Genomic DNA, 21,303 nt, shown 5'->3' on the forward strand with positions numbered 1-21,303 from the left:
TGCCAGTCCACCTTAATACAGCCCCCCAGACGGTAGGTGATCTCCATGTTCCCAGAAACAAATGCACCCCGCAGTGATCCGTGGCCACATGGCACATCCACGCTTCACGGAACGCAAGTGCAGGCCTGTCACCGGGGCAGCAGGTGAAGAGCAGACCCGGACCGCTGCTGAGGCAGGAGGCAAGGCGGAGACTGGTACCCTGGACAGCAGCTTTCCCAGGTTGCAGGGGCAGGAAACCATGTGGTCAGTGTGGCAGCCCTGAATCTTGGAGAGTCTGCAAGAGGTGCCCAGCTCTCTCTGCCTGGGCTAACCTAATCCGTGCACAGCAGGTGGTGGCCTTACCTTGGACCTAAGGCTGCTAACACGTAGAAAATCTAATGAAGCACTATCAGGTTTTAGCTCCAAAACCTATCTTATTCAAGGACTGTCACCCACAGCTTGAAATCACCCCGAGCACCCCACTTATGAAGGTGTTCCTGCCCCTTCTCATTGACAGTTCAAGTCCAGTAGCTGCCAAATAATCATAGGAGTCATTGGTTCATTGAGTCCTAATGGGCTAGCATTACAGTTGCTGTGTACATCCTTCAGAGCTTAATGTCAGACAGCATTTATTGAGCATTGTAGGGGGTCAGCTGTCGGACTCCCTCCTGGAGAGGGACATGGAGGAAGCAGTTGGAAAAACAACACACATGTGCACACACATCCCAAAATACCTAAAAGTAACTCCTTAATCTTATTAATAAGAACATAATTATAGATTAACCTTCTTAATAGTATATAAGTTATGGTGCTGGTTTCCTCAGCTGCTGGAACAAAGTCCCACAAACTGGATGGCTCAAAACAACAGAAATTTTTTCTCTCATAGTTCTGGAGGCTAGAAGTCAAAAATGAAGGTTTCAACCGAGCCGTGCTTTCTTAAAGGCTTTGGAGGAGAATCTGTTCCATGCCCCTCTCTCTCTGAGCATCTGGTGTTGCTGGAAACCCTTGGTATTCCTTAGCTCCAGTTCCCTGACTTGGCACCGTATGACTCCAGTCTCTGCCCCCATCTGCATGTGGCATTCCTCCCTGCGTGGGTGTGGGGGGTGTGTGCACATGCGTGCGAGACCTCCCTACTTGTAAGGACACCTTTAGGGCCCATCCTAATGACCTCATCTTGATTTGATTTTATCTGCAAAGACCCCATTTTAAATTAGGTTATGTTCAGAGGTACCGGGAGTTAGGACTTCAACATCTCTTTTGCGGCAACATAATTTAACCCATAACATAGTGTATACATATTCATATGTCTAAGGATCACGTGAATAAAGTCATGGAGGGGGTGAGGGCCGCCGGGGGGGGGGGGGTCATTCGTGGAGAGCTTCCTGGTGGCCTGGAGTTGTGAGCTGCGTTTTGGAGGTGGGAGGGAAGTGGACATATGGGGGTGAGGGGGGCGTGCGGGCACCTGTGCGAACAAGCACGGGGACCGTGGGTGGAAATACTCATGTGGAGCAGCTGCATGTAGTCTGGGTTCACCTGCTATCTCCTCATCTGTGCAGGTGGAACAAGCAAAGAATGAGCTAGACTTGGACCAGGATGCAGACCTAGCCTATAACAGTCTGAAGGTAAGATCCCCTTGAGTTTCTTCATCTCTGAAATGCAGGAAAATGTGTACTTAGTACAAGGAGCCATAATCTATACTCATAGGAAACACCAACGAGGTGATTTAGTTCAACTTTGGTACTAACTCCCTAGAGTTAGCACAGACCCCACTGGCGAGGGGCTCGGTTCCACAAGATGGCCCCGCTTCAGATGCCAATCACATTGGTGGGTCCCCAGGTGACCCACACTTCTGTCTAACGTGTCTACAAATTGGGGGTTCCCACAACCCCCTCCCCAAGTTTGATCATATGTCAGGACAGCCCACAGAACTCAGGAGAGCATTTCATTTACTATTATTGGTTTATTATAAAGGACACAACTCAGCAACAGCCAAACGGAAGAGACTCGAGGCGTGTGGGAAGGGGCACGGAGCTTGCATGCCCTCTCCAGGTGCATGCTCCCTATCCCTACCTCCCTGTGCTCACCAACCTGAAGCCCTTTGAAGCCCTCGCTTAGGGTTTTATGGAGGTTCCATTCCACAGGCAACAATGATAAAATCATTGGCCATCGATGTTTAGCTCGATCTCCAGCCCTGGTCTTTCCCTTTTGGGGCGTTGGTGGATGGGGCTATAATCTCCAGCGCTCTAATCTCAGGGTTGGTTCCCCTGGTAGCTGGCCCACATCCTCAGCATGAACTCGGTGGGGCCAAAGGGGCTTGTTATGACTTACAACAGACATCTGTCTCACCCCTATCAGGAGATGCCAAGGATTTTAGCACTCCCGAGTCAGGAACCAGGCACTGAGGCCAAATTTAGCAAAAGATGTTCCTCTCACCTCTATCACTAGGCGTTACGAGAGTTTTGGAAGCTCTGTGCCAGGAACCAGGATCAGAACCAAATATGTATTTGTTGTTAGGTCACATATGTCTTTACCTACTTGATATAGTTCCAGTTAAAGTAATATGTGACCAGTGGGATGAATTCACTTTGAAAAATGATCTAGACCTGCATGAAGGGTTGGATGTCCCCTCACACCCAGGGCTGGCCCAGCGAGCGCTGGCGAGGTCGCAGGGTGAAGGCTCCAGGTTCCAGGGCAAGCAGGCCTATGTTGACTACAGTGTTGGGGGACTAGGCCTCGGGGCTGGGAGGGCATCTACAGAAAAGGGGCACTGGAGCATTCCCACTCCCCCGCTCCCCTTCCCAGAGACTTGGGAATTGGAAATTTATCCATTCTGCCGGGGTCAGTCTGGCTCCACTCATGGGACCACGGATAACTCTGGTAACAGCTACATTGCCCCAGGAGAACAGTCCAGAATCGTGCCCATGGCTTCGTGGACGAGAGCCACAGAAGGGGGGGCTTTGTGAGGGCTTCCTTTCTGATATATTGACTAGATTTATTTTTCTCATGTGATATTTGAAAGCTCCAAAGCCCCGTGGGAGGGGGGTGGGTGTGATAGATGCCTGTGGTATGGGCCTTCTGCACGCCGTTCTTTAGCTCCCATCCCCGAGCAAGTGAGCTTGTTAGGCTGCATTAGAACCGGTAAGATGGTCTAGCCCAGTGGGTCTCCAGGAGTGGTCAAGGACGGGCATCACTGCAGACATGCTCGAAACGCAAATTCTCAGCCCAGACTGGCTGTGTCCGTCTGTTTTCACATGCCTTCGCGAGGTTTCCATTACCCACTCGACCCTGAGAACCATTGCTATAGTCCAAGGGCAAAACGCTGCTTCCAGGATGCCCATCTTAAAATCAGCTCAGAAGCTCCTCCTGCATTCAGCTGCCTCCTGAGGAAGATGCTCCACTCTGTTCCTGTAGGCTGCCAGCACGGGGCCGGGCTCACAGAGGGCTCGATAAATACTTCTCCCAAACTCTGGAAGCTCCGTGACCGCTCTGCTCTGGCAGGCCATGGTTCTGAGGTTACAAGACCTGGTTTTCCCTTCGTTGTCTCTGGTGAGACCTGGCTTAACCTGTGCACCTCGTCCCCGGGGCTGGCCCTGGGGACCCCTGGGTTTGCGGGAGACCAGTGTTGGGGAGGTTGCGATGCTTCTCACTTAACAGCCCCAGACCTTGAGGGAAGTGATGAAGATGGGGCTTCTTGTCCGCCTGTATCTAGCAGGCCCTGCTTTCTGAGGGCGTGGAGGGCGGGAGGTGTGCTCTGCCCTCCCGGAGTGTAGACTTCACCTGAGCAAAGATCTAAGCAGATGGTGAGTCTACAGCCCTGGCTACTCTGCTGTCTTTTTTAACCCGATCCTTACCAAACTGGATTTGAAAAACCTGCCCGCAAGTACGTGGGGGAGATGAGGCGACTGTGCGAGGACCCCCCTGACGAGGAGTGATTTTTGCTGAAACTCTGAATTCCCCTCGCCAGAATTTTAGAAATGGCCCCAGTCCTTCTCTAGTGCATGAAGGGGCAGAAGTACACCATTTGGGTACTGGGCTCCAGGCTTACACGTGCCACCTGTGGGGGTGAGAGGGGGTGGAAGGGTCCTGGGGGGCGGGGGGGCATCACACCCGCAGAGCATTGCTCAAGGAGGCCTGACAAAATGTGGCGGGGCTGGAAGGTGGGACTCCCTCAACCAGGCATCGGGAATCCTGGGCGCTAGTCGTGGCAGAGCCTCTAAGTTCATTGTGAGCCTTCTCTGCTCCGTCCTCAGTGTTCTCATTCAGAAAATGAAGAGATGATTTGTTTATATGGTCTCCTAGTTCTGTGGCTCTGTGGCTTCTGTAATAAACCTGCAACCAGTCCCCACTTACCCACTGTTTGGGGGTGGGGGTTGGGGTTGGGAAATTTTGAATCCCATATATTGCAAGGCCCTAAAAGCATTATATGTATGATTATCAAACTTTATATGGTCTGACTTTGTCAAACACAAAGTTAGATATTATATGCAGAAAGCTTATTAAAATACATTCTGAAGTTGAATTTCAGTGGCATTTTTGACTCTGTACACAGGTAGTTTTTCTTCTGCTGGCATTGACCGTGGGTGGCTTTCTATGTGACCAAAACAACAAGAGTGTTCCTGGTATACTCCAGAACTTTAGTCTATGTGGTGCTCCGTAGAATTGGGGGGTGGGGAGGGAGTGCAGTGATCTCTAGAGAAATCAGTTTAGGAAATCCTGCAGTCCATATGCTCTCTTGGAAAGTCACAAAGTACATTAACGAAGTCCGGTGTTGAAAGCATGTTGTTTAAAACATGACATTTCCACGAGGATGAGTTTCGTGGCCAAATACACTTAGAAATATGAACACTATCAGTACCTTCAGGGAACGCTATCATAGAGGCCTCGTGTGAGATGCTTCACACCAGGAACTTAGGGCTGTGGATTCTGCCAGACAGAACGTTTGTGGTGTGTGTTACCGTTAAAATGAGAAAGTTGCTCTTCGCTTCACAGGAGTCCGGGCAGGTTGATTAAGGAAGGTGGAGGGAGAAGGCCACATGGGAAGGCTACCCAAGGTCCAGGGGGAAATGGAGTGTGTTGCTTGGGCTGTCTTCCAGAGGCAAGAGCTAGAGTCGGAGAACAAGAAGCTGAAGAATGACCTGAATGAGCTGAGGAAAGCCGTGGCCGACCAAGCCACGCAGAACAACTCCACCCATAGCTCCCCAGACAGCTACAGCCTGCTGCTGAACCAGCTCAAGCTGGCCAATGAGGAGCTTGAGGTTCGCAAGGAGGAGGTGCTCATCCTCAGGACCCAGATCGTCAGTGCTGACCAGCGCCGACTCGCTGGCAAGAGCACGGTAACCACGTGGCAGCCCCCAGCCGGGCTTGTGAGGGGGTGACACTAGGTAATAGATGTGGGGTTTTGCTTACATATCTTTACCCATGAGAACCTTAAAGTTAAAAGAGCAGACTCTCCTGTTCCAGGGTCTCTCCCCTAAAGGCAAAGCAAGATACTTGCTGCCCTTTCTGCATGACCTTTCATGGCAGACTTTGCTGGACGTTTCTGGAATCTGCTGAAATTACTCAGTACGAACGTGTTCAAAAAGAACAAGGCACAGAATTAGGGCCATGGCCTCAGCAGCCCCCTCGGCCTTGTTTTTCACCTTGTGCTTTGCCCCTTGGTGTTTGCTATGATTCTGAGATAGAGAAAGTCTTTCCTCTCAGCCCTCCCCGGGGCTGGGGGTGGGGGGTGGGAGGCAAGTCTGGCTTAGCATTTGTTCCTAATATTTTCACCTTCTGGGACAGACTGGGGAGTGGGAGGGAGGGGACAGAGGCTACCTGGGTCACTCTGGGCATGGCCCAGGGATGACAAGGGGGGATACGTAAGTAGTCATGAGTGTGGAGGATCAACACTGAGACAGATTTTCACCCTGTCCTTTGGATTTGGGGTGCTGTCACCTCCATAGACACTGTCATCCCCCCTCGACCCCCCCAACCACCACTCCACACTCAGGGTCTTTGCAACCAGGCCTTGTCATTCTGTGCCTTTGAAAGTCACATTCCTGCCTGGGTTTAACTGCTGTTATTTGAGGTCATCCTGGACCTTTGTTTTTTCCCCAAAAGCTTGGGCTTTTTTCCTTTGTTTTTAAGTAGTCCCCATGCCCAGCATGGAGCCCAACATGGCGCTTGAACTCACGACCCTGAGAACAAGACCTGAGCTGAGATCAAGAGTGGACGCTTAACCGACTGAGCCACCCGGGCACCACCGCCCCCCGCCCCCGCGAGAAAGCTTGTGTTTATGCCTCTGTATATAAAGTCGCTTCATGACCGTTGTTTATGTGACTAGAGTTTAATCTGGGACCTTCTAGGAGCCGAACATTAATGCCAGAACAAGTTGGCCTAACAGCGAAAAGCACGTGGATCAGGAGGACGCCATCGAGGCCTATCATGGGGTCTGCCAGACAAACAGGTAAGTCTCCCTCGCAGTAGCTCTACCTGGACGAGGTGATGGGAAAGGGTCTCACCCGAGCTAATGTGTGACGTCTGCTCCTCAGACACTGACCACGTGCTCAGCATCAGGGTCTCCTTATTGCAGGAGGCAAATGAGAAGGAGCAGACTCCGTGACTCCCATGCCCTCAGGAAAGCACTTGTTAGCTTTTACAAAACCCCAGTAACACAGCCGGAGCCTCCAGCACGTAGATCCTCTGACAGGCCTTTGGAAAGGGACCCTCCCTGGCAGTGTTGACAGGAGGAGCAGGGAAGACAGGTGAGAGTGGCTAGTCTCACTGAGAGGGAAGCCAGCACCCAGTGAGCCCAACGCAGTCCTGGGAGGGGCCCGCTGCAGCCCTTCGCTTTAATAGCGGCTGTACTCAACCCAGCTGCTGGGCCCCAGTGCGTAGCATTTAAGAGCTGGAACCCGAGCTAGACACCCCAGAGGTTGGATGGGAGAATTCGAGCGCTGCCATATTGGCTACCATGAGTTTTCCCTGGATTTTAGTTAACCAACCACCTCTCGTCCCTGCTTAAGGATGAGCTCCCCAGGTTAAGGCAACAGAGCGTGACTGGGGGAGGCAGCGGGGCCTGGATGAGACCCCCGGGCAGTATGGCAGAGCGCTTGCGAATGTGCACTCTGGACTCCACTCGCTTACCGGCTATTTAGTAACTCCTTCATAACCTCTCAGTGCCTCAGTTTCCCCTCTGAACTGGGGACAGTCACCGCAGTGCACCTCACGCACAGTGATGGAGAAGACCAGGTGAGTTGGTCTGTAATGCACTTAGAACACTGACCGCCATGATTAACGTCTTTGCCTCTGTGTGCCCCCGTGGGTATTCGTCAGAGCAGAGCTGGCCTTGTCCCTGGCTACCGTTCTCTCTCACGTCAACCGAATGTCGATCCGTCACTAAGCATTTGTACAGAATTGTCAAAAACCTCAAGCACATCTGGAAAATGTCAGTAGGTGTTGCTGGGAATGCAGCATGATGTTGTCAGCAAGAACGTCACAGAATGACTCTGAAACACTAAGTCTTCAGAGGTCCTCTAGCCCCTCTTTCTGCAGATAGGGAAACTGAGGCCCAGAAGGGGTGAGCGGCTCTGGCATGCAGCCAGCCCGAAACCGAGTCGAGGTATGATCCAGAAGGCCTCACTCCCAGGCTGGGCTGCTTCCAGCATGCTGTGTAGGTAATCAGAAGATGAAGGCTTTTAGCAGCCCCCAGGAGGAGAATAAATTTCCGGAGAGCTGCAGTTCTGTCCCCGAAAGGAGAGAGAAGGAAATGAAGGTGAGCCTCTTGGTGCTGAAACTGGAGTCAAGATTTAGTCATTTGAAATGATCTTGGGTGAAGAAATGCATTGAATAAGAAAAAAGAACACAGGTAATACTTGAAATTTACAAAAAGAAAGGAAGGAAACAAGCTGGACCCTGATAAGGGAGAGTGAATGCAGATCTTTCTGATCTTCTACACTGTGGCTGTTATCAGCTGTCAGCTCCCTTTTTATTCACCCAAATGCTTGTCAGGGATCCGGTCCCAGGGGCTGCCTACTTACCCTGGATTTGTCTTCCTTTGCAGCAGTAATCATGGTAGTGGTAAAATAAAAATAGCTTTTCTTACATCTTAAAATAATTGCATTCCCAGCAATCCCGGGGTACAATAGGGGACTCACAGCCCGTGACACCCAGTTAAGTACAGAAAGCTGCCTCAGGGTGGGAAGCCTGAAGAACCCATTCCCCAGTGCCTGCCACACCTGGGAAGGGACCAGACCAGACCATGGTGGGTTTGTGCCTCTCCCAGTTTGGTAATCCCAGCAGGGAGGGAGGTGCAGACGGTGACTCCTGGTGCCAGGCAGCCAGGCCATCTATTACGAGGGCAGCCCCTGCCCATAAGAGTGCTCTGAAGACCCAGCGGCTTCTCCTCTCCTGCGATTTCCCTGTAATGGAGAGTGTTCCTGTTGGAAGAGAAGGTGTATGAATGCATGTGTGATTTGGGGTGGAGGGATTACAAAGATCTATCCTCTACCTAGGAAAAGCTTATACTCACGCACTGGAAGTTCCAGTTTGGAACTTCTTTCACTCCCTAACTTCCAGAGTTTATAGACTTCTGTTTGATCTTTACGAATTGTGTGTCTTCCTTTGTTTTCAAGTTTGGGAGAGAAGCCAGTATTGAGGGTCTGTTCTGGGAAGGAACCTTAGGAATATGGATAGCTCTTCTGCTTCCAGAAAGTGCTCTCATTTTCACATTTTGGGAACTAAGCGAAATCAGCAACATTATTACCATTTTATATGTGGCCAAAATCAAGTTAAAGAGAGGGCTGGTCCTTGCCCCAGGGATGGGCTGCAGCAGACAGAGATGGGTGTCTGGAGGGTTTGGAGGGCGGGGATAGGGAAGTGGGCTAGCCTCACCTGCAGGCGTGCACTCAGGTCACAGAGCTAGGTAGGAGCAGGAGTGTGGTGAGGGCTCAGGTCTAGCTCCAGGAACAGTGCTCCTTTGGCCGCTGGCCATTTCCACTCAAGTCTGCAGAGCTCCAGAGAGAAACTGAGAGTGCATTATTAGACCTTTGCTTGGGTCCCGGGAAACCTTGCAATCCTTCTACCCAGCAGGTTCCAGGAAACAACAGGAGGCCCTTGGCACAAAAGGTAGCTTTGCCTGTTGGACAGGTAAACCCGGGGTTATTACAATGGGCCTGCTTGGGACAGTGGAGATCCAGAAAGGGGTGCGTGCAGATTCCTTAGGATAGGCTTGGAGTTCGTGGCTCATTTGGCCCTGAGCCCCAGCTCCTGTGGGATGTCTTGCTCAAAACAGCAAAGGAGGGGGGAGAGAGCCTCATTCTCCCCAGCTCCCTTCTCTTGAGTCCTCACTGTCACTGTTCCCAGCTGGAAACCCTCGGCTTGCTTCTATGAGGCAATGATTCCCTCATAAGGTTTCCCAAAATTCAGTGGGTCCCAAGCCACCAGTGCAATTCCTGTCTGCTGTAATTCCGTGGCATGGCCATATTTATCCAGACAATTCACCTTCCCGCGGCCCAGCCTGTAGTTTCAGGCATCCCTCTTGTTCGCAGCACTGGGGTTATGGCCTCCCATTCTCCGAGATTGTGGGGAATGTCCTGGGCGGTTGGGTGGAACCTCCACGTGTGAGCTACAGAAATGAGGACATCTGGGAAGCACAGCATGCTCTTTTTAGAAACTGGAAAGCCACCATCTTCGCGCTCATAGGAACCTTGCCTGTTTTTGTCCACAGGGAGCCGGGTCCTCGAACCAGGACTGAGGGATGGCAGTTGGGTTGTAGCCCTGATGGTCTCCACAGAGGGAAAGCAAATACTATCCTAGGCCTTTTCTGCTGCACGATCTTTACAGTTAATACGGTTATGTCATTAAAGATCTAGAAGGAACCTCAGATAAGCCAGTGGAGCACTTTCATTTTACACATGAAGAAACAGGTCCAGGGCATGTAGGCGGCGACCACGACATGCCTTTGGGGTGCCTGATTCTCCAGCCAGGTTCCTCAACGCAGTCTTGCTGCCTTCTGCAGTTGGAGACTTTATATTCAAGTGTGTCTGAAGCCTCACGGGGAATGGGGCTCAGCGCAGTGGCGTATACACAGGAGAGTCTCCACGAATGTTGATTTGTTCATTGACCTCATGCACTTTATTTTTCAAAAATTCCTGTGAGCTGTTGTTTGGGGTTTTCTTTCTCCTACCACTACGTGGCGCTCCCTCCCAGGCCTTTGCCCCTGATGGCATGCAGAGGGGAGGGAGACTCTCCGTGGAGGAATGGTTCCTCCTTCATCCAGGAACAAAGGCTTGGACCTGGAGCTGGTTGACTGCATTTTCATTAACTGGCATGCCTGACTTCCTGAGCACCGTGGGATGACTGGCCCGCACAGTCTCTACTTTTATCTTTGTGCATCATGCCTGGCCTGTTCCAGAATTAAGAATTCTGAGTGTCTCCCTCTGAGCAGGGATTAGCAACACACACGCACCCGCCAGAGCCTGAGAGGTGGGACTCAGTCTGCCACGGAGGGAACTATAGGAATGCGGTGACCCTGCCGGAGAGAGCCGGCAGCCCCACCCCCTACCCCACTCCGCGGCATCTGGAGGGCCAGCCGGTGTGGGCGGGTGTCAGCATCAGGCAAGTCGTCTCCGTCTCGGGGTCCCTTCGTGCATGGCAAACAAGATGGAGGAGAAGATCCTGTGTTCCTGTGCAGCAACAAGGCCCTCCCCAAGAGGGGCCACAGCTGTGCCTGGATCTCCTCCCAGTGGCTGCCCCTGCGGGCTAACATACTAGCTACTCAAAGGCCCTAGTTAAATGTGGTAGGAGCGGAGAAGGGAAAGGTGCTAGGCTGCCAGCCCCCCTTGACAGGGCCCGGGTCACTTTTGGATTTGCTAAGATAAGTGGAACATATAGGTGAGTTAAGTGCTAAGCACGGGAGGGGGGCAGCTAAAAGTCTACAATCAAAGGCCGTCTGTGGGGAGGCCAGGCCTTGGTGGGAGCTCTGGACATTTGAGGAGCCAGAGTCCTAAAGAGAAGAGGTCCCCAGGATCTACTTCTTGGCAGTAATCCCCTCACTGCCCAGCTGGAGGGAGCACAAGCTGTGAAAGTAAGGGACAGACTCAGGGCACAGAAGCATGCTCGCTGCGGTCTCTGCCCCCTTCCCTCTTCAAGCTTTTCAGGGACCCAGCTTTCAGGGACCTAGGGGCCATATGACCAGCTTTGCTCAAGAAGCAGCTTGTGTGAGCCCTGCAAAGGCCTAGGGCCGCCCTTCATGAGGCTGAGCTCTGGCAAGGTAAAACGGGGTAGCTGGCCCCCCTCGACCTCACCCAGAACCCAGCAGGAGCGGTAAAGTGGCTCCAGGGGACAACTGTTTCTCCTTGTGAGTGACGAAGGGCTTGTTGGTCCATGCATACCACCTGCAGCTCCTCTGTGATTCCTGCCAGGAAGTTGGGATCCAACCAGCACGAGGAGGATTCCCTAGCGCAGAGAAGGAGGGGCAGCATCCTGGCAGGTGCGAGGAGGCTCGGTCTGCCACCCACCGCCCCATCCCACTGGCCGTTGAGGATCTCCTGTGTGCCCAGGGCTGCGACGGTGGGGAGGTACATGGATGGGGGAGCACGGGACATGCGCCTGATCTCCAGGAGCTGCTCTTGGGGCATTGGGCAGACACTGGGCCACTGGGGAGGGCCAAAGGATTTGCAAGGAGATGGCAACTGACCGTCTCCTTTCCAAGTTGAGTAAATAGGGATGCAGCCCAGTCCCCAGGGGGAGCAGAGAAAGTTCAGTGGGCATCCTGCGTGGCCGTTTTTATTCATGGTTTCTTTACGTGTGACTGTAGTGAGGGCTGGAGGTGAGATTAGCTAATGCTTTTGTGTCCTTAGTGACAGGAGAACAGCACTGAAAAGCAGACAATATGTAGTCGTCTTCCTCAGGGTTACTGAGCCTCGTGTCCCTAGTCCGCGCCGAGCAGATGCACCATCCCCAGGAGGCCCTCTGCAGCCTCTCCCGAGGGCGGGCCTCACCTCCCTGCCCTGGTTGTGCCTCTCCTGATTCTCCCTTTCCTTTTCTGAATCCTTCTCGGGGGAGAGGGGGATGACCGCTGCTGTTCACAGAATTTATTGGGGCAAGTGCAACCCTTTGTTCTCGGCAACATGCTCCCCAGCCTATCGTGATCTGCGAGCTCCCATGAGAGCACATGGACCCCCTTCTGAGACCCGGCCTGGGGGACAGGGGACATTCTTAAGCGCTCAGGGTCTGGTGACAGCAAAGGAAGAAGGGAGGCTGGGAGTTTTTGAGCTTTTCCTTTTTTTTTTTTATTTCCAACCCTTGGCTGGAATGGCCTCACTTTCCTGGACGTTCTACCCCCTGTCTCTTCCTTCTATACTCGATGTCCTGTTTTCTGTCCTTTATTTCTAGCAAGACTGAGGATTGGGGATATTTGAATGAAGATGGAGAGCTCGGCTTGGCCTACCAAGGCCTAAAGCAAGTTGCCAGGTCAAACATACGCCTTTCTACCTGTGTCTGCTCTGTCTGTCCCGCCTGCTCGTGTCTACGCTTACCTGTTTCTCAGCTGGAGTGGAGGCCGGGACACGATTCACAGGGGTCACCCTGCCGGCGCGCTGTGTCCGGGGTCTGTGTGGATGAGGCGGCGAGGCTGCTTGTGGGGGTCCAGGCAACAGAGCTGATGGCTCAGGGGCACCTCCCTGGGGTCAGGACACTGATGCTCCAGTGGAAGATCCAGAACTTGAATCCTGTTCCATTTGATACCAGAATCTGAATGCAGAAGCCACTGGCCTTGGGCTGTGGCTGAGCAGTTTAGCAGGGAGGTTACACACGCACGACGTGATGGTCCTGTCCCACATTGGCTGCCCGCGTGTGGCTCAGGGCTGTGGCATAGCTTGGCACGTTCGAGCCTCCCAGCAACCGATGGGGCGGTGGTCCGCAGGCTTGTGTCCCAGAAGAGGAAGCTGAGGTGAGTCCGTGCTGGCCCAGCTCCCTCAGCCTGGTGGTGGTAGGGCCGGGTGGAAACCCAGTGCGCTCACATAGTACCTCCGGAGCGTTGCCTGCTGATGAGCTGCTGGAGGTCCCATTACAGCCATGAGAAGCCGTTCTTGGGAAAAGAACGTTCAGATCAGCTGGTTCTTGAGGCAGTGTGTCCCCACTGCCTGTGAGCAAGGTGACCCTGTCTCGTCCCTTGCTGGTCTAATGTGGATCAGAACGGGACCTGCCTCATGGAGTCATTACAAGGAATAGGGTTAACACAGGTGAAGCATTTTGTACGTGCCTGGCATATAGTGCAGAATCAATATTAGCTGATATTGCTGTTATAATGGCTATTATTCAGTAAGATCTGCCCCACTGAGAAGTTTGTTGTTTTGGAGGAGAGAGCCTATGCGTAAAACCAGGTGATTCCTTGTGGCTCTCTATCGGCAGATTGGATTTTTTTTTTTTTAATAAGCAAACGAATACAATAACAAAACTGAAAGCGCAGACCTGTGCGTCAGGAGACCTGGCTTCTAGAACCAGCTCTGTCACTGGCTGTGGCCTCAGAGGAGGTGGCTAGTCTGGTGCTTGGCCAGGGATTCTCGGATCTTGCCCAGAACCCTGGGCTAAGCCACCCAACTACAGTCTGTGGGGAGAATAAGAAAGCTGTGGACACAAACTCACAGCACAAATCAGGAACCGAATCTTGGGGGAGAGTCCCTAGAACCTAGGGGTTTCTATTCTCTCTTGATAGGTTTATAACTTGTGATGCTTTTCGTGTCTTGTAGCCGAGAGTGAATGCTCTCTCTCCTACGTTCTCTAAAATGCTGATTTAATTACAGAACTCTTTTCCACAATCCTCATGTTGTTAGTGCTTTCAGTTGATGCTGCCTGTGGTGAGCAGGTGAATCGGTCATTCCTCCATCATTTCTTCACTTGTATGCATCTGTTGAGAAGCTCCTGGGAGCCGGGCATTGCACCCCATGCCACTGTGGAGCTGACTGAGCTACAGAATACGTGGGTGCTAAGCTCGGGTCACCATCTTGGCATCCCTGGGAGAGACCAGCGTGAATTTTCAAGCGTGTGGACCATGTCAGACAGCTTTTGATGTACCTTTCATCCAGAACCTCCTACCTTTCTTTCACGTGATTGTTTACTGCCCTGAATCAGAACATTTGCTCTTGAACCCAAGATAGCACCTAGTTCACATTAATACTTCCTGAGGAGGAGGAAGCTTCACTAATCCCTTGCCTTCTCTCATGATGGACGGAACAGGCGTCTCCCAGAATTGCCCGGGGAACTTTCAGACTCAGAGTCTTCTGAGACTTCTCTCAACCTCCCCCAGATCTTCTCAAGGTCTTTCTGCTTCTGGTCATGACACCAGCTGATCTTAAACCTTCCCTAGATCATTCGCCAAGACTCTTCATTTCTGTCTTTGTTTTTTTTTTTGTTTTTTTTTAAATGTTTTATTTATTCATGAGAGTCAGAGAGAGAGAGAGAGAGGCAACAGCAGAGGGAGAGGGAGAAGCAGGCTCCCCGCTGAGCAGGGAGCCCAATGCGGGACTCGATCCCAGGACCCTGGGATCGTGACCTGAGCCGAAGGCAGAGGCTTAACCATCTGAGCCACCCAGGCGCCCCTGACTCTTCATTTCTGTCTTGACTAGAGAAAAAATTATGTATTTATGGCCACAGATAAAAGTGGGGGTGGGGAAGAGAAAAAGGAAGGAGCTAATGTTTTGCTTTTCTAAAATGTGCAGATAATCTATAGGGAAAATAGGCAGGCAGTATAATTCAGTCTACTAGGGTTTTGTCTTAACAAGGAGATTCTTGTGAGATTTGGACAGATGTGGATACTTTTATGTAAACGATGCTGTAAGAAATGTCTGCAGATGACATTTTGACACGGAGACAATCTCTCAGTCCCAAACCAATCGCCTGCACAGGACAAGGAGCGCCATAGGGGAGGGGGTGTCAAGAAAAAGGCCTCAGACCAGGGGTGCGCATTTGGCCCCTCCCCGCTTCCCATCCTCGGAGAGGACAAGCTGGCCTGCTTGCCAGTCCGTTCCCCTCGGCGTCCTTCCCCTGTTGGGTTCGTGCAATCGCTGCCGCTGTGTGCTTGGCTGCTTCCCCGTCACGTGTCCGTCCGTGGCCCCTCACGTGGGGCGCCGACCTGAGCCCCACGGTCACCCGGCCTCCTTGCCCTGCTGCAGGCTGCTGGAGGCCCAGCTGCAGGCCCAGAGCCGCGAGCACGAGGAGGAGGTGGAGGGTCTCAAGGCGCAGGTGGAAGCCCTGAAGGAGGAGCTAGACAAGCAACAGCACACCTTCTGTCAGACGCTGCTCCTCTCCCCGGAGGCCCAGGTGGAGTTTGGTGTCCAGCAGGAGATCTCCCGGCTGACCAACGAGAACCTGGTGAGTGATGTCGCCCAGCGGATCCCACCCTGGAAAGTCGTGTGCTAGAAAAAGATGGGGCCAGCGGTGGCCTTTGGCTAAATGGGCAAGGTTTGCGTCCCTGGCCCTATAGCAGGAACAGAGAATCTAGAGACCACCCGTCAGCGAGGGTTTAGGACTGGGGTTGGCGGCTACCCGGGGGCCATGCTGGGCCCCAGGATTCTACCCCCTGCCCTCCAGGCTGGGTTGTCTATTCTCACACTGCTTCCTTCTGATTTTAGGACCTCAAAGAGCTGGTAGAAAAGCTGGAAAAGAATGAGAGGAAGCTCAAGAAACAACTGAAGATTTACATGAAGAAGGTCCAGGACCTGGAAGGTGTGTGTGTGTCACCTGTAAGCTCAGTCACGAGGGACGGACGGGAACAGGCTGCCCGCTTCTCTCTGCCGACTCTTCCTGCTTCACCCGTTCTGGGTGCCTGTGCCCAGTCCAGCCGTGGGATAGACTAAGTCAGCCCCCACGAGCTCACACATTCTCAGTTGGCCAGAATCTGGACTAAGATAGGTAAATTCAGCAGGTGTTTGGGTGCTTACTCTGAGCTCTGCACCGAGACAGTGGGCCTGTGGCCCTGCCCTCAAGGGGCTTAAACCTGGGAGGCAAAGCTTTTTGGTGTGGAAAAATGCTCCATGACACACAGACCCCAACCACAGGGGCCTCACTCCATGTGACGGTTAGTCAGGAAGGAGAGGGGTCAGTCCTGTGATTAAATTTCCAAACTGGAATCTGGCCCAGAGAGATCAGGCAGGTTTAAATTTTCTTCCAGAAACATCCAGAATGTTCTTTCTCTGATTCCTTGCTATAAATCTGTCAGTCCCCAGCCCTTCTTGGCACATGCCACCTGGCATACCAAGTGCCTCTGGGCACAGCGCCTAACACAGGTGTCATTTGTGTAATCACCTGATTATGCCCACCTGCTGCCCTGAACGCAGGAGGAAGCTCTGGGAGGCCAGGGCTGTTTGGCCCTCTCCATCCCTGAATCTCTCTGTTCTCTGAGTTCTCATTCTCCTGGTCGCTCGGGCTTCAGGCTTCTCTCTCCGTTCAGTCTTGAAGACCTATTGTTTGCTCTCCTTGAATGCTTCTGTGCATGCCCCTCCCCCCTAGTCCCCCGATGACTGTAGGGGCCTCCCAGTTCCCCACTTGTGCCCCTGCTGCTGTGTTTCCAGTCACCTCCTCTTTCCCCATGGAATGCGATGCTCCCCCTCTCCTGCTGCTCCTCTCCAGCTCACCCCGCCCCCACACAGAGCCTCCCCTGCAGCACACACCTGCCTCGGGGTGCTTCCTCTCCCCTTGTGCTTCGGAGCCTTGTAGGGCCTGGGGCCTGGTGAGGATGGGTGGATCAGCTCCTTCCCACCTGGTTGTTAAGGTCCTGCCTGTGCTTCAGCCCTTCTCCCTGAAGAGCTCCAACAATCTGTCTGTCCAGCCTCATCACCACCCACGCTCCACACTCGGGGCTCGGCACCTGGCCAAGTTGCGCTGTAATATGTGCTTCCAGTTAAATGTACAGATGCGTCTCCTTAGCTGGACTGGTGGGTCCGTGGTTGGCTACTCCCTCTCATCTGCCATGCTTAGAACAGTGTCCTGTATGTAGCAGGCCCTCGGACAGGCTTGGGGATAGCCCTGCAGATGCCCACCACCCTGTCCCATAGTGTCAGGCCAACGGAAGTCCTGAGCGAGGGGTGACACGGCCTTTGTACCCCCAGCCACAGCACCAAAATGCCTCTTGAATAATTAGCTTACGTCGTTGCAAACACTGCATTTAGCAGCCCTGCTCCTTGATCTGCGTCTGGGAGCTGGAGACTTTCTTCCTCTGCTGCTGGCACCGTCCTGCTCCATGTCCATGGGTCAGAGATGGTGCCTGGGCCTTGCCCACCTGGGGTCCTGTAGCTGTCACGGCAGCTACCCTGTGGCCATACGCAGGGAGCTGGGTCGGGTGGGCCTGGCCAGGGCCCTAACATCCTCGCAGACAGATGGTAGCCCCGTTTCTTATAGCTGGATGGGGAGAAACAGTGGCCTGGCGGGATGGGTTGTGCATCCTGTGCCTTCTGTCCTTCCCAAGTTTTCTCCGGTCTACCTGCCTGGTGGGCTTTCCCCTATGCTTGTCCTGTGGGGCCCCCAGTGCCTGGTGCTAAGCTCCTTGGGTCACACTTGGGGTGTGGTCTGGGCTGCAGGGACAGACCACATAAGGGGTGTGGGAGCTCAGAGAGCCCAGAATGCTGGGTCCCCAGACCCGAACAAACGCCACTGACCTAAGGCATCCCTACATCTCAGACCTACAGCCTGGAGGTCTCTCTTCATGCTCCCTGTCTCTTTCCGGCCCAGCTGCCCAGGCGCTGGCCCAGAGTGAGCGGAGGCGCCATGAGCTCAACAGGCAGGTCACCGTCCAGCGGAAGGAGAAGGACTTCCAGGGCATGCTGGAGTACCACAAGGAAGACGAGGCCCTTCTCATTCGGAACCTGGTGACAGGTCAGGACCCTCTGTGTCACCCCACCGCCACTCTCCTCCTCCCCCCCACTCCACTGCCAACCCAACATAACCCACTCCCCACTCTGCATCCCCCACTTCCCTCCATCCCCCTCCCTCCACACGGCTGCATTTCTAACCAGCTCCCGGGCGATGCTGATGCTGCGGGGGACAGCCTACCAGGCTCTTGGGAGCGGCTTTCCACACTAGCCCCTGCTCCATCTGGCTTCCCCATGCCTGCCTTTCTGCCGTGTACCCAGCCCAGTGCAGCAGCTGCCTGCAGAGCAGGGGGAGGAGGCTTGGAGGAGAGAGTCCTGGATGAAAAAAGGAAGACTCTTGGGCAGCCTGGTCCTCTGGCCCCTGAGCCACGAGCTCCATGACTTGGAGCCCGAGGTGTCCTGTAAAATAGGGATGTGGGCAGTACAACAGATGGGAAATGTAACCGGACAAAGTGCTGTGCTAAAGCCACAGACCCTTCTCAATGTGACGAATGTGAAGAAGTGGTCACTTTCGTGGGAGCCTTAGAAGGTCAACTAAGAGGTAAACGTTATTTTAGAGAAATTCGAGTTTGCCAAGGTCCCACCCTGCCGAGCACCTCGCCGAGGGCCGAGCGCTATAGAAGCATGGGGGTGGCTCCAGCTTAGGGCAGATTTTGCTTCTGTTCTTTGCTTTGGGTATTTTCAGTTACAGTATTTTGGCTCTGTTTATAAAGGTTAATTCCCCCTAGAGTTGTCCAGCAGTTTGACGGAAGTCCTCTCTTCCTTCAACAGGCTGCATCCTACTCTAACGCTGCTAGGAATGAGCCTTTCATCTCTGGTGAATGAAATTCAAAGTGCCCAACAGTAGAGTCAAAAAAAAAAACTAATGAGGCTGCTTGTGCCAGCAAACAGGTGGCTCCTTCCCACTGTCCCTGCTCAGGCGGCCCCAGACAAGGCCATCTCCCACTAGGCTGCCTGCACGCCGCACCAGTCCCCTTCCCTCTCGTCATCCAAACGAATGCCAAGACTTTATCTGACCTGCTTCTAGGTCCCCAGCATGGGCTAGTTGCTGTGGAGGATAGAGAAGTGTCGACCAAGTGTAGAGTCTGTGGGAAACAGGACTCAGATCACGATAGGACATTCCAAGACAGGACAGGCTGTTTGCAGGCTGTACGCGGGTCAGGCCCCCAGTCAGTGGAGAGGCTGAGGAGACTGGCGGCGGGCCGTGGCACTCGGGGGGCGGGGGCCGCCTGTGACCACTCAGCAGCCTACTTGATCTGTTCCTGGCTCTGAGGATGTCTGGGCAGCTGCTGCCAGGTTCAGTTTCCAAACTGACAGTTAAGTGGGCTAAAGGTCCCTGCGGCCCGGGGACATGGGCTGTCTTTGGGAATGTGCCGTCTGCCAAGTTCTCCTGGAACCTGCTCTTGCAGTCGGCTGCGGAAGAGCCCGCTGTGCCCGCGGCAGGAAGCGCTGCTGTGGGCTGCAGGGTGCTCCCCCTGGGGAGCCGGCTCCCCCCTGCGGCTGGCCCCGGGCCCCTGCTCTCGGCGCCAAGGGCGGTGCCCTCTGTGCGGGGACCCGGGCAGGGAGCTACCCGTGGGCTCCTTTCCTTCTTGTTGTAAGGACCAGGCATTAGGAGCCTGTTTCATTGTTCTAGTCCAAACAATTAGGAATGTGTTTTTGACAGTTTGGAGTTTTTAACTAGTTTCTGAAACTAGTACTTGGGGGCAGAAGGTGTCTGTGTATCCCTGGCAGCTTCTCCCCTACTCCTCCTCCAGCCCCCCCCCCCCCCCCCTGCCATGAGAGGTTATTCTTAGAGGAGCTTCAGGAAAATATTGAAAATATTTGTATTTCAGGGACGCCTGGGGTGGCTCAGTCGGTTAAGCGTCTGACTTCAGCTCAGGTCTTGATCCCAGGGTCTTGGGATCGAGTTCCGCATCGGGCTCCCTGCTCCACGGGGAGTCTGCTTCTCCCTCTCCCTCTGCCTCTTCCCCAGTGTGTGCACGCTCTCGCTCACTCCCTCAAATAAATAAAATCTTTAAAAAAAAAAAAAAAAAAAGAAACTATTTCAGAATTTCAGAGCAAGCTTCTCAGCCCCACGCATCTGCTGGCATCTAACTCTTGCTGCTTGTTGCCGTCAGAGCTGAAGCCACAGATGCTGGCGGGCACCGTGCCCTGCCTTCCTGCTTACGTCCTCTACATGTGCATCAGGCACGCCGACTACGTCAACGACGACCTCAAGGTGCACTCCCTGCTGACCTCCACCATCAATGGCATTAAGAAAGTCCTGAAGGTAGGTGCCCAGCGCTGGAGGTGGTGGTCGGCGGCAGATGGACGGAAGCCCGCACCTCCCCATAGCTGGGCTCTGTCTAGGCTCTCCTCACCCCTCCAGCTCGGAAGGTGGATGATGGAAGTGCACTTTGCCAATGGAGCCGGGATGCTCAGGCTCAGAAATGGCGGGACGCCCAGAAATCCAGTGTTGCCATCCGGCCGCCTCCAGGGAGCCCTGGTGCTTTCAAAAGCCTTGACCAGAGGTGCTAGGAGGACATTGTGCCTCACTCGAGGGCGGGCTGACCCTGCCCTGCAATGACCTTCAGGAGCACAACCTGAATATACGCCTTCTCCCAGACCTTTCCAAGGAGCTGGCTGCCTGCTGCCCAGGCAGGGTGGTGGCCCAGGGAAGGGTGTAGACATTTATCAGCTTCCGAAGTGAGGAGGCCCGGGCCGGGACAGGGCTGCTTACAGGGCACTGGAGGAACTCCACCTAAAGGTACTAGGCCCCTTACCAGCGTAGCGACGGCCAGTGCAGTAAGAGGCTGGCCCGCAGGGAGGGGAGGCCGGGCCACATAGAAGCTATGGTGAGAGGTCAGATTTTTGAGGGAGATCAGCCATCCATAAGAGAGATTTGTTCCTCCCCACAGGCCCAAGCCCCAAGCCCCAAGCAGCATTGCTCTTGGAGACTGCCCTCCGTTCTCATACGCACTGCCACTTCGGAGTCCAGACCAACCCCGAGACCCTCCGAGCCGCTCTCGCCTGCCCCGCCCCCCTTCTGGGAATGTGTCACACAAGCCTGTAGCTTCTAGCTTCATCCCAGCTTTGTCTCAGTAACTGCACCTCCTGCCCAATTTTATCCACTCCCGACTCTAAAGAGACATGCTGGTGACTCTCAGGTCTGAGTCTCCTGCCTCAACCCCTAACACGAGCTCCGTCCGGGGGCTTGGGCCAGTCTGGGCCAGTCGAGGGCTGACTTGAGAGGTCACTGCCTCAGGGAAACGTTCCCGAATCAGCGGGCTCCGCTAGCATGCCCAGCCCTACCCGTCACTTTCTGTTCGACCCCCTGTTTTATTGTCATCGAAGCTCCTGCCTCTGACATTTGAACAGGGACAGTTTTAGCTGACAAAATGAGCTCCGTGCTGTCATTGGCCTGAGGACAGAAACTGTGTCATAGCTCTCTGGGCTGTGCAACAGCCTCTTTCACCACGTTATGGTTTATGGTCATTTC

The 21,303-nt window shown here is 53.7% G+C and overlaps 1 protein-coding gene across 1 annotated transcript in view; it reads left to right on the top strand.

Moving 5' to 3' along the window:
• Window positions 1–21,303, top strand: part of MYO5B (myosin VB) — a 335,175-nt gene that overhangs the window by 299,186 nt on the left and 14,686 nt on the right. The window contains exons 27-34 of the mRNA XM_032422730.1: window positions 1,536–1,601; window positions 5,073–5,312; window positions 6,324–6,424; window positions 12,355–12,432; window positions 15,132–15,330; window positions 15,591–15,684; window positions 17,686–17,829; window positions 19,943–20,094. Coding sequence (XP_032278621.1) covers window positions 1,536–1,601; window positions 5,073–5,312; window positions 6,324–6,424; window positions 12,355–12,432; window positions 15,132–15,330; window positions 15,591–15,684; window positions 17,686–17,829; window positions 19,943–20,094 — 1,074 coding nt within the window. The remainder of the gene's footprint in view (window positions 1–1,535; window positions 1,602–5,072; window positions 5,313–6,323; window positions 6,425–12,354; window positions 12,433–15,131; window positions 15,331–15,590; window positions 15,685–17,685; window positions 17,830–19,942; window positions 20,095–21,303) is intronic.

This window comes from Phoca vitulina, unplaced genomic scaffold (genome assembly GCF_004348235.1).
Source record: "Phoca vitulina isolate PV1807 unplaced genomic scaffold, GSC_HSeal_1.0 scaffold27, whole genome shotgun sequence".
Lineage (NCBI taxonomy): Eukaryota > Metazoa > Chordata > Mammalia > Carnivora > Phocidae > Phoca > Phoca vitulina.